Raw genomic sequence first — 11488 nt, forward strand, 5'->3', positions numbered from 1 at the left:
CTGCGCCACGTCCCAAGCCTATTGGCCCCGCGGCCCTCAACGGACCGCGCCCGCCCTGAGCCCATTGGTTGAACCACGCCCAGTGCTCCGCAGTGGACAGCGCCCATTGGCTGCCCAGCCCACTGTGGGGCGGAGCTTACGGGGGGGGCGTGCCCTCGGGCCGGTCACGTGCAGCACCGCCCGGTTCCCCCCTCCCTCCGCACGCCCCGGTACCGACCGCTCTCCGGTCACTCTCGGTTCATTTAATGGCTGCGAACGTTACAGGCCTCGGGGCCCCCCCCGCACCGGGACCAGGCCCCGGCACCGGCGGCAGTGTCCATACACAAGGCTCCTGGTGGGGGGGGGTTAAAACACAGCCCCAAGCCCCCCCCCCCGCCCCGGTGCTGTCCCGGGAGCCTCCTGCACCTTCCCCAGTGCCGGCCCAGACTGTTCCAAAGCACCCCCGGGGGGGGGGCGTCAATGGGGCATGGCCGTGATGCGCATGCTCTGCGAGGCGATGGGGTAGGTGACCATGGGGGTGGTGGCGTGGCTCATGGTGATGCCCCCCAAGGGCTGCGCCATGGACACGGCCACCGGCGCCACCGAGACGGCCACGGGCGCCATGGAGACGGGGGGGGCCATGCCCTGGGCGATGGTTTGAGCCAGGGCGGCCGAGAGCGGCGCGATGTCGGGGTTGAGCGGGGGCGGCGCGGCCGTGGCCGGCGGAGCCGCCTGCGCCCCGGCCGGAGCCACCAGCTCCTGTTGGGCCACGGCGCGGGGCTGCAGGGCCTGGCTGCTGAGCGTGGTGTGCGTCTGCGCCATGCCCGGGTTGAAGCTGGGCACGGTGCCCACGGCGGGGGCCAGAGTCTGCTCGGTGGCGGCGGCGGCGGCGCTGGAGCTCAGCGTCATCACCTTGGCCTGGTTGCGGAACTGCGCGTTCTGCTCCAGCAGCACCTCGTTGGTGGCCAGCAGGTTGCTCACCTGCTTCTTGAGCTCCTCCACCCGCTTGCGGAGCAGCGCGTTCTCCTCCTCCAGCAGCCGCTGCTCCACCGTGGGGCCGCCGGCGCCGCCGAAGTCGAAGGCTTCGAAGTGGAGCCCGTCGCCGCGGCGCCGCTTGAGCAAGGGCTCGTGCTCGGCCTCGTAGAGCCCCTCGAAGGCCTCGTAGCGGCGGGCGCCCGGCTCGAAGTCGCGCTGCAGGTGCTGGAACTTGCACTTGGCCCCGCGCTGGCAGTCGCCCTTGAGGAAGTCCCTGCAGATGGGCACCTCCTCCTTGCTGTTGGGGAGGTCGGCGGGGGAGAGGCCCAGCCCCGCGGCCACTTTGTGGCGCAGGCGCGGCGGGAGCTCGCCCGTCTTCTTGTAGGAGTCCTCGTCCTCCTTGGAGCCGTGGATGAAGCGGCAGCTGAGCCGCACGCACTCCTTGTTCTGGAAGTCGTGGCAGAAAATGAACTCGTTCTTGCGCACGCCCAGGTTCGTGACCTCGCTCATGTCCGGGTGCCGGAACCGGCACCGCTTGCCGCGCTTGCAGACGTTGCGCAGGAAGTCCCGGCAGATGTCATCGTCCGGGCTCCCCCCGCCGCCGCCGCCGCCGCCGCCGCCGCCGCCGAGGCCCCCGCCTCCGACACCGCCGACGGCTTCGTCCCCGCTGCCGCCCGAGGGGAACCCGTCCCGGTCCGGCATCGCGGGGCTGCGGGAGGGACGGAGCGCGGTGAGGGTCCCCTCCCGGACACCGTACCCCGGCCGCCGCGTCTCCATAGCGACCGCAACCCCCCGCCCCCCCGCTCCCCTCCCCTCCCGGTTTTGTGCCTCCCCCCCCCCTCCCCTCCCCTCCCCTCCCGTCCCGGTCCCCGTCCCGGTCCCGGCCTCACCCGCCCGCGGCTCCGCCAGCGCCAACAATGAGCGGCCCGGTTGCGGCCGCTCTGCGCCGGGCAGGAAGCGCTCTATGGTGCTTCCGGGGCGGTGCGGAAGGACGACACGCGCGGGGATTGGCGGAGCGCAGTGACGTCATGAGCGTGCGACGCTGCCGGTAAGCGCGGGCGGTCCCGGCTCGTTACCGGACGTTCCCACACTGACTCCAGCGGTGCCGTGAGTCCCGTTCACTGCCCCCCCCCCCCCCCCCCGTTACGGGCCGTCCCCACAACCCCGCCGCCGTTACCGGACGTCCCCCCATTACCTCCGCCGTTACCCTAAGTCCCTTCCCTCCCTTCCCTGTTACCGGAACGCCCCCCGTTGAGGAACGTCCCAACACTCCTGCCGCCGTTACCGGAGCCCTGTCCCGTTACCGTACTCCCTTCACTGTTACCTGATCCCCCCGCCCCCGGTTAAGGCACGTCCCAGCACTCCCGCCGCCGTTACCGTACCCCCCGCTCCGTTACCGGAGCTACCCCCGTTATCGTTAAGTCTCAACACTCCCGTTACCGGAGCTCCTCCCCGGTTACCGGACGTGCCCCCATTACCCATAGTGATAAGTCCCATCGCTGCCTTTCCCATTACCGGAGCCCCCTCCCGTTACCGGACGTCGGTCTCTCCATTACCTCCATCATTACCGTAAGTCCCCTCGCTGCCTTTGCCATTAGGGAAGCCCCCTCCCGTTACCGGACGTCCCAACACCCCCCTCCCGCTCCCCGCCGCAGGAACCACACGCTCGCTGTCACCACCAGCTTTATTCACAGCACAACGGCAGCCGCGCGGCCCCGAACGCACCGGGGGCCCCGGGCCGGGCCCTGCTCCGCGGCCGTTACTTGGATCTCTGCCTCATCTTCCTCCGCTTGCGCTTCAGCCTGGGGAGTGGGGGGGGAGCCCTCAGCGCCGGTACCGAGCCGGGAGGGGGGAAGCGGCGGCCGCGGCCTCCCCCGTGCCCCGGAGGGCCGGGACCGGGGACCCCCGGCACGGGACGAGGGGAACGGGGGGGGGGGGTCTCTACGTACCTGCGCATGCGCTTCTTGCGCCACTGCGGGAGCAGAGAGAGGCGCTCGTTAGTGACCGCTATCGCGACAGTGACCCCTATCGCGACAGGAAACCCGCCCGGACACCCCTCCTCTTCCCCCCACATCCCCAATGTACCGGTAACGCGCTCCCGGTGCACCGGCACCCCCCCTCCCCCGCTGTCAGCCCATCTCTGCACCCCGCTCCCGCCGGGGCCCGGTTGGGGATGGAGCCCGCCCCCCCCCCCGGGGCAGGCGGAGCCGCCATCGGCCGCCCCCCGCCGCTCACCTTGGCCCTCATGGCGGGGCGGAGACGCCGCCCTCAGTCCCGGCGGGCGGGCGGCGGCGGGGCCGGCGGATGGCGGCGGATGGCAACGGGCACCCCGCAAGATGGCGGCAGCAGCGGCTGAGAGGCCTTTGCTTCGCGATGGGGCCTATTTATAGGGTGGGGAACGCGGCCACGCCCCCTCCCCGTGGCGCGGGGCACGACGGGAGTTGTAGTCCTCATCCCCGGGGCATCATGGGAGTTGTAGTCCGCCTCCCTCCCGCCGCCATTTTGCGGAGCGCTGGGGGTGAGATCCTCCCCCTCCAGCCCCATAGAGCCCCATGGAGCGGCTCCTGCGGGCCCAGCATTCCCGTTGGGAATGACGGGGATTGGTCCTTCCCCCTTATGGTCAGGGTTAATCCTACATCCATCCCCAGGAGCAGGCATGGAAACCGCATGGAAAACTTGTGGAAGGCTCATTGGGAATCCATGGAAAACTCTTGGAAAACCATAGAAAACTCACGGGAAAACTCATGGGAAATCCATGGAAAACCCGTGGGAAAACTTCATGGAAAATCCATGGAAAACTCACAGAAAACTCATGGGAAATCCATGGAAAACCCGTGGGAAAACTTCATGGAAAAACCATGGAAAACTCATGGGAAATCCATGGAAAACTCACGGAAAACCCATGGGAAACTCATGGAAAACCCGCACCAAGCGCCTCGTTCATTCTCTTTTATTGACTTTGGTTCAGATTTGCACGTCTGGAATTTGGGATGGAATCCGCAGCGATGAGGAGCGGACGCACGGAGCCCGGGAATGCTGTGTGCCCCCCCCCCCCCCCCCAATAGACCGGGATAACCAGAGCCGGAATTCAGCTTTGTCCCTGGTTTTTTTTCTCTTTTTTCCAGGTTTTTCTGTAAAAAAACGCTATAAAAGAGCGATTCCTCCCCACCCCCCCCGTTCCCATGGGAAGCACGGAAATCCCGCCGGGAACCCCTTGCCGGTGCTTACAAAGGAGCCCGCCACAGCCGAGTACAAAACCAGTGTTTATAGGGGAAAACCGAGGCTTCCAAAGGCTTGGATCCCAAAGTCTGGAGCGGGATAAGGGCACCCCCCCCCCCCCCCGCCCCATTCCTCCCTTCAGGATGGGGCAGATCCCATGGGATGAGGGGACACAGAGCGGCTGTAGAGGGGCTTTTATTACGCTTGCCGGGCTCGGAGCATCCCTGCCCTGGGAAGCACCGGGATCCCCCCCCCACCCCCTGCTTGTGCCTTGGTTCCTAAGGGACAAACAGGGCCGGGGGGGCCGGGGGGCGCCGGGGGGCAGGAGCTGCTCAATCGCCCGGCTCCGGCTCCTCCGCTCCCTCGCCCGTGGTGGCGTTCTCGGCGTTCCTGGAGGCCTGCGGGGAGAAGGGCGCGGATGGGGAGCGCTGCCCACAGGGATGGGGAATCCCTTCCCGTAGGGATGGGGAGCCCCTTCCATAAGGGGGAGGATGGGGAATCCCCTGAGGATGGGGAATCCCTTCCCATCGGGATGGGGAGCCCCTTCCATAAGGGGGAGGATGGGGAATCCCTTCCCGTAGGGATGGGGAGCCCCTTCCATAAGGGGGAGGATGGGGAATCCCTTCCCATAGGGATGGGGAGCACTTCCCCTAAGGATGGGGAATCCCCTCCCATAAGGACAGGGATGCGAAACCCTTCCCATAATGGTAAGGATGGGAACTCCCACAAGGATAGAGATGGGGAGCCCTTCCCGTAAGGATAGGAATGGGGAACGCTTCCCATAAGGATAAGGATGGGGGAATCCCCTCCCATAAGGATAGGGAATCCCATAAGGATAAGGACAGGGAGCCCTTCCTATAAGGGGAGGGATGGGGAACCCTCCCCATAATGGTAAGGATGGGAACTCCCATAATAGGGATGGGGAATCCCTTCCCACAAGGACAGAGATGGGAAGCCCTTCCCAGGACAGGGATGGGGAACCCACAGGGCTTGGAGCAGCCCGGGCTAACGGGAGCTGCCCCTGCCCATGGCCGGAGCTGGGAGCTCCTTCCCACCCCCTTCCATGCTTCCAGGAAGCGGGAATCCTGCCCCACGCGCCCGTTACCTTCTTCTTCTTCTTCTTCTGGGTCTTGCGGCTGGCGGAGCTCTGGAGAAGGGCCTGGAGACAAGGAAGGGAATGAAAGGAGCCGGGAAGGGAAAGCTTTTCCTTTGCCATTCCCGGCTGGAAGCAGGGGAGCCTCTGGAGTGAGTCCGGAGGGGCAAGAGGATGAGCAGGGGCTGGAGCAGCTCCTTATGGAGCCATTGGGAACATTCAGCCTGGAACGCTCCCGGCGTCCGAAGGGGGCTCCAGGGATGCTGGAGAGCAGGGAGAGGACAAGGGGGGGTGGATTCCAACTGCAACAGGGGGAGCCCAGGTGGGATCCGGGAGGGCGCTGGGACACGGGGCTGGGCTGAACGGAGCCGGTTTGGCTGCTCCATCCCTGGCAGCATCCCTATGGGACTGGGGCTGCCTCCAAGCTCCTTCCCAGCCCCATTCCATGGCTCCGTTCCCGGGAACTCGGCACCCACCTTGAGCTCCGCATCCTGCACCTCGAAGGTGGATCTGTAGAGGTCGGGCTCGAAGGGGCCTCCCGTTATCCGCATGGGGCCGTTGGGCATCAGGAGCACCGTGAACTTGAACTGCGCCACAAACTCCCCTGGGAGAGCGGGATTGGGATGGGGACGGCAGCCCCATTCCCAACACTGAGCCCATCGCATTGGAAGCAAGGAGCCCCCCCCCAGGGCGCTGCTCCGCCACCACAGCGTCAGCACTGCAGTGATCCATGAGGATGAATCCCGAGGGCTGGAATGTGGCTCGGCCGGCGCTCACCTTCCTTCTCATAGAGGACGTTGAAGGGCTGGAGCAGCTCGTGCTTGGCGCATTCCACCACTCCCATCCTGGCTTTCTTCTCATCCTCAAAGGCCCTGGGAAGCAGAGGGAGCTCAGCCCCTTCCCAAGCCACATCCCGGGATTCCAGCCCAGAGACCCCCATTCCCTCAGAGGGAAGCCTCCAGAGAGGGGGTTTAAGGTGGAACAGAGCCCATTGAGAGCGTGGTTGAGGCCGTCCCTTAGAACATGGCCTGGAATTGCCTCATCCCTCCCTCTGCTCCACTGGGAACCGATTCCCAGCTCCCAGGAAGGGACCAGGAAGGGATCAGGGAGGGAGCAGGAAAGGACCAGGGAGGGATGAGGCTGAGACCAGGAAGGGACCAGGAAGTGACCAGGGAGGGAGCAGGAAAGGACCAGGAAGGGACCAGGAAGGACCAGGAAGGGATGAGGCTGGGACCAGGAAGGGACCAAGGAGGGACCAAGAAAGGAGCAGGAAGGGATCAGGGAGGGATCAGGAAGCACCAGGAAAGGACCAAGGAGGGAGCAGGAAGGGACTGGGAATTCCCTGGGAATCCCCTTGGGAAGCAGCAGGCACCTGAGGGTGAAGGGCATGGTGTCGAAGCGCCGCTCCACCTCGCTGAAGAAGGCACGGGAGGTTTTCATCTTGAGGCCGTACTGCTTGGCTGGGTCCCGTTTGTAGATGGTCGTCCTCTGCCCCGCGTCCTTGGCCTGCGCACACGGCCCAGCTGATGCTTCCCCAGGCCGGGAATTGCCACGGCATTCCCGGCGGGAACGGCAGGGATGGGGCGCCCGGCGCCGCGCTCACCTTCCCCTCCCCGCTGCTGACGAGGACGTCGACGGCATAAACCTCATGGACCTCAAATTCTGCCTTTTCGTGGTCCTTCCTGCATGGAAAACACCAGGATGGGAGGGACGGGAGGGGGAAAACACCCAAAGGAGGGGGAAAAGACCCCAAGGATGGGGAAAAGACCCCAAGGATGGGGAAAACACCCCAAAATCCCCTCCACAGCCACAGGGCATCACCCAACGGCCTTGGAGCAGCCTGGGCTGTTGGGAAGCGTCCCTGTCCATGGATCCCATGGCTGGAAGCGGATCCAACCCAACCCATCCCTGGTTAAAGAGGCGCACAAAGGGCTCGGTGCCCCCATCCTGCCACGGTGCTGAGTGACCAGAAGCTGCTGGTGAACAGGAGCCCAATGCTGCTCCTGCCCAAGCGCGGCAGGGAAAGCTTCCGGTGCACCCTCATCCCATGGGATCAGAGCTGTGGAACACCATGGATGGCACCCGGACCCACGCAACGGGTTCAGTGCCAGGGCTCCGGCTCTGAGCATCCCTTGGGGCCGGCAGCTTCCAGGAAGCTGGAGAGGAACCAGGAGCGTTCCAAGGGGCAGGAAGGAGGTTCCTGGGATAGGAAGGAGCATTCCAGAGCCCCGGATCCAAGGTGCATCCCCTTTTTCCCTGCGTGATGCTCACTTTTGCTGGTCTGTGGGGTTCTGGATGATGGTTTTCTCGCCGTCGATGACGTGCTGCTTCAGCTGGTGGGACAGCATCCCTGGCACGAGAGGAGGCCGCAGCGCCCGTCAGGAGCCGCTTCCGTAAGGAACAGGCCCCACACCGGGAATGCCAACGGGATGCAATAGGATCGGAGGGGAACCCATTGCCCAGGGAGGGTTTGGGTCCACGGATGCTTCCCCATCTCCTCCAGAGCACAAGAAGCAGGAAACACTGACACACACACACCCCCCCCAAAGCCATCCCACCCATTGGAATGCTCCGGTGTTCCAAGAGGGGATTTTATGGGATTGGAAGGAATCTTCCACAGAATGGAGCCATTGTGGCTGCAAGAAGCCCCTGGACCAGGAGCTGGTCCTATTCCCAATGGGAGACTCCCCCGGCCTCCACGTGCTTCCCGGTGGGAATGGGATCTCACCTTCGATGGGGGTGCAGTGAAACGAGTGGGCTATTTTGTTCCAAGCCTCCGTCACTTGTGTGTTCTGCAGAGAAGACACAGGAAAAGCCATTGGGATGGGATGGGATGAAGGGAAGCGGTTGGGATGCTCCATCCCCGGCTGTGCCGGGTACCGCTCACACCCTATGGAGGGTATCCCTGCCCACGGAACGGCGTGACCCCAAGCTGCTTCCCAACCCATCCCAGGGCTCCATCCCTGCTCCCGAGGCAGCGCTCACCTGGTTTCCAGGCTTCACCAAGCGCAGCGCGGCCTCGGCGCACAGATGGGCTGCTTTGATGACATCGGCTTTCCGGCCGGACACGGGCTTTTCCTGCAGGATAGGGAACGGGAGCGGGATTCAGGAGCCTTCCCTTCTGCTTTCGGCACGCTGGAATCCCTCAACGCAAGGACCAAGGCGGGGGGACTCGGCTCCCATTGGGATTGGGAGCTGGGATGCTGCTCCCAAAGGACGGGAGCAGAGGAAGCGGCGGCAGGGAGGGTGCGGGCTGGGAATGCCGCAGGCAGGGATGGGAGCAGCCCCCCCTGCCCACCTTGGAGGCCTCGATGACGAAGCTGTGCGCCACGTTGGCGATGAAGCCGTCCACGTGCACCCCCAGGTCCCTGCAACACCAACGGGGGGGGTCAGGAAGCTCCGGGACGACTCCCAGCGGGAATCGCGTCCGGAAGCCCGGAGCTGCACTCACACTTTGACCAGGTCGCCGTCCTTGAGGATGTAATCCTGGTCGCTCTTCAGGGGGGAGAAGTGGCAGACGCAGTTATTGACCGAGACGCTGGTGGGGAAGGCGATGCCTGCGGGCGGGAAGGGGGCTCCCATCAATTCCTGCCGCATGGAAGGGCCCCGGCTCCAAGCCCTTGCCGTGGGCAGGGAGAGCTTCCAGTGGAGCAGCTCAGCTCCAAGCTGGCCTTGGCACTGCCAGGGATGCGGCATCCAAAGCTGCTCATTCCCAAGGCATTCCCTTCTCTTGACTGGGGTTGGGAACAGCAACTGGGGGAGCCCAGTGAGCCCTTTTGCTGCTCTCAACCCATCCCAACAGCAGCCATCACCGACGGAAGGGAACAAGCCTGAAATTCCCGTTGGAAAAGGCAAATTCCCATTGGGAAAGCCAAATAATTCCCATTGGGAAAGCCAAATAATTCCCGTTGGGAAAGCCAAATAATTCCCGTTGGGAAAGCCAAAGTCCTGTTGGGAAAGCCAAAGTCCTATTGGAAAAGCCAAATTCCTATTGGAAAAGCCAAAGTCCCGTTGGGAAAGCCAAATTCCCATTGAGAAAGCCAAAGTCCCATTGGAAAAGCCAAATTCCCGTTGGGAAAGCCAAAGTCCTATTGGAAAAGCCAAATTCCTATTGGAAAAGCCAAAGTCCCGTTGGGAAAGCCAAATTCCCATTGAGAAAGCCAAAGTCCCATTGGAAAAGCCAAATTCCCGTTGGGAAAGCCAAAGTTCCGTTGGGAAAGCCAAATAATTCCCGTTGGGAAAGCCAAAGTCCCGTTGGAAAAGCCAAAGTCCCATTGGGAAAGCCAAAGTCCCGTTGGGAAAGCCAAAGTCCCATTGGAAAAGCCAAAGTCCCGTTGGGAAAGCCAAAGTCCCGTTGGGAAAGCCAAAGTCCCGTTGGGAAAGCCAAAGTCCCATTGGAAAAGCCAAAGTCCCGTTGGGAAAGCCAAAGTCCCATTGGGAAAGTCAAAGTCCCGTTGGGAAAGCCAAAGTCCCGTTGGGAAAGCCAAAGTCCCATTGGAAAAGCCAAAGTCCCGTTGGGAAAGCCAAAGTCCCATTGGAAAAGCCAAAGTCCCGTTGGGAAAGCCAAAGTCCCGTTGGGAAAGCCAAAGTCCCATTGGGAAAGCCAAAGTCCCGTTGGGAAAGCCAAAGTCCCGTTGGGAAAGCCAAAGTCCCGTTGGGAAAGCCTCACCTTTCTTCATCTCCTTTTCCTTCTTGAAGATCTTGCCAGTCTCTTCCATGATCATGGAATCTCCCTTCTCGCACAGGCCCAGCACCGAGGCGCCCGCGTTGGCCGCATCCAGCACCGCCCGCAGGACCCCTGGAGCCAAAGAGAGACGGAGGGGCTGGAGCAGGGATCGGGCTTCCCACTGGGAATGGGGGCCCTCCGGAATCCCGCCGCCATTCCCATTGGACTGCGCTGGGGCCGTCGAGCGAAGCGCGGCGGCATTCCCGATGGGAGAAGCCAGCGCTGCAGCAGGACGGGGTTCGGGCACGGCGCTGGGATGCAGCACAGCAAAGGGAGCGGGGCGGGAGGCTTCCAAAGCCGCCGCTTCTCCTCTTCCTCCTCTCTGCAGCTCCCAGAACATTCCCAAATCCCGGAATCCCGGCTCCACGAGGGCGCTTCCCCATCGGCCTCTGTTGATCCAGCGCCAGGAGTTCCCACCTGGAGCCTGGGATGGACGGGATCTCAGATGCCTTCAATGGGGAGGATCTGGGAATGCTGGGAGGGAGCAGCCGGCACCGGGCGCTTCCATGGGGCATTCCAAGCCCTTCACACCCGGCAGCGCCTCGCTCCATAGGGACTCAAAGCATTCCAAAGCCACCGCAATTCCACGTTTCCCTTCCCGAGCACCCCCCCCCCCACCTCCCCATTCCAAACCGGTTCAGCCCTTCCCGAAGGGGGGAACGCGCTGCTCCGGAGCCGTTCCCATTGGGAAGCGCGCCTGGAGCGGCCAAGTCAGCAGGAATCCATGCGGGACACGCCGGGAGGAGCTCACCCAACCGGTCCCGGCGGCTGTCACCCCGCGGGGGGGGCGGAACGGGCCCCATGGGGCTCCACCAACGCCTATGGGGGCTATAGGGCTCTATGGGGCTGCCCCACGTGTGGCCCCCCCCCCTCATTGGGGTCTATGGGGGGGGGGGGTTTCAAGCCCGGAACAAAGCCCCGGCCCCCCCGCCCCGGGCTCCTCCTCCCGCCGCCGGTGCACGTGGGGCGCGGAGGCCACGTGCGGGCAGCGGCGGCCGAGCGGGGCCTGCGGGTACCGGGGCCCCCCCTCAGCCCCCCCCCCACCTCCGTCCCAGGGGTCTCCGGTACAACCGAGCCCTTCCCGGTTAACGGAGGAAGGGAAGGGGGGGGCCGGGCCTCGCCTCCCGGCCCAGGCCCGCCCCGCTCCTCCTCGCGTGCCCCCGCTTCCCGGTGCCCCCCCCCCACAAGGCCCGGTCCCGGTGCGGCCTAGGCCCGGTCCCGCACTCACGGTTGGCGATGTCCCCCCCCATCTTGTACTTGGTCACCACCAGGTCCTCGGCGATCGTCAGCTCGGCCGCCTCCTCCTCGCCCGACATGGCCGGGGCCGCGGCCGCCTCCCTCCGTCCGTCCCCCCCCTCCCTCCCTCCCTCCCTCCCCGGTGCCCCCCGGTGCCGGGAGCGGAGCCGCCGCTGAGGAGACCCCGGGAGCGCGAGGAGCGCGCGGGCAGGGCAGGAGCGCGGGCTCCGCGCGGGGCACGCTGGGAACGCGAGTCCCCG

General features: G+C 64.6%; 2 protein-coding genes and 1 long non-coding RNA gene across 3 annotated transcripts; all 3 read right to left on the reverse strand.

Moving 5' to 3' along the window:
• Positions 1–450: 450 nt before the first annotated feature.
• ZC3H10 (zinc finger CCCH-type containing 10) lies at positions 451–1656 on the reverse strand. Its single transcript, XM_057403633.1, has one exon. It carries the CDS (start codon positions 1654–1656, stop codon positions 457–459), a length of 1200 nt encoding a protein of 399 aa, XP_057259616.1. The 3' UTR covers positions 451–456.
• A 1025-nt stretch (positions 1657–2681) lies between these two features.
• LOC130596254 (uncharacterized) lies at positions 2682–3347 on the reverse strand. The gene is made up of 3 exons (XR_008971491.1): positions 3190–3347; positions 2904–2926; positions 2682–2756 (listed from the first exon to the last, which is right to left on the reverse strand). It is a non-coding gene; the product is annotated as an uncharacterized LOC130596254 (long non-coding RNA).
• A 1142-nt stretch (positions 3348–4489) lies between these two features.
• PA2G4 (proliferation-associated 2G4) lies at positions 4490–11380 on the reverse strand. Its single transcript, XM_057403646.1, has 13 exons — positions 11221–11380; positions 9936–10064; positions 8718–8823; positions 8565–8634; positions 8252–8344; positions 7995–8058; positions 7538–7616; positions 6870–6948; positions 6639–6772; positions 6044–6138; positions 5743–5870; positions 5279–5332; positions 4490–4571 (listed from the first exon to the last, which is right to left on the reverse strand). The coding sequence occupies exons 1-13, from the start codon at positions 11306–11308 to the stop codon at positions 4506–4508; spliced, it is 1185 nt and encodes a 394-aa protein (XP_057259629.1). The 5' UTR covers positions 11309–11380; the 3' UTR covers positions 4490–4505.
• Positions 11381–11488: the final 108 nt, after the last annotated feature.

The sequence above is a fragment of the Pezoporus wallicus genome, unplaced genomic scaffold (assembly GCF_028554395.1).
Source record: "Pezoporus wallicus isolate ANWC-B61680 ecotype Strahan unplaced genomic scaffold, APGP_CSIRO_Pwel_v1 contig_13650, whole genome shotgun sequence".
Taxonomy (NCBI): Eukaryota; Metazoa; Chordata; class Aves; order Psittaciformes; family Psittacidae; genus Pezoporus; species Pezoporus wallicus.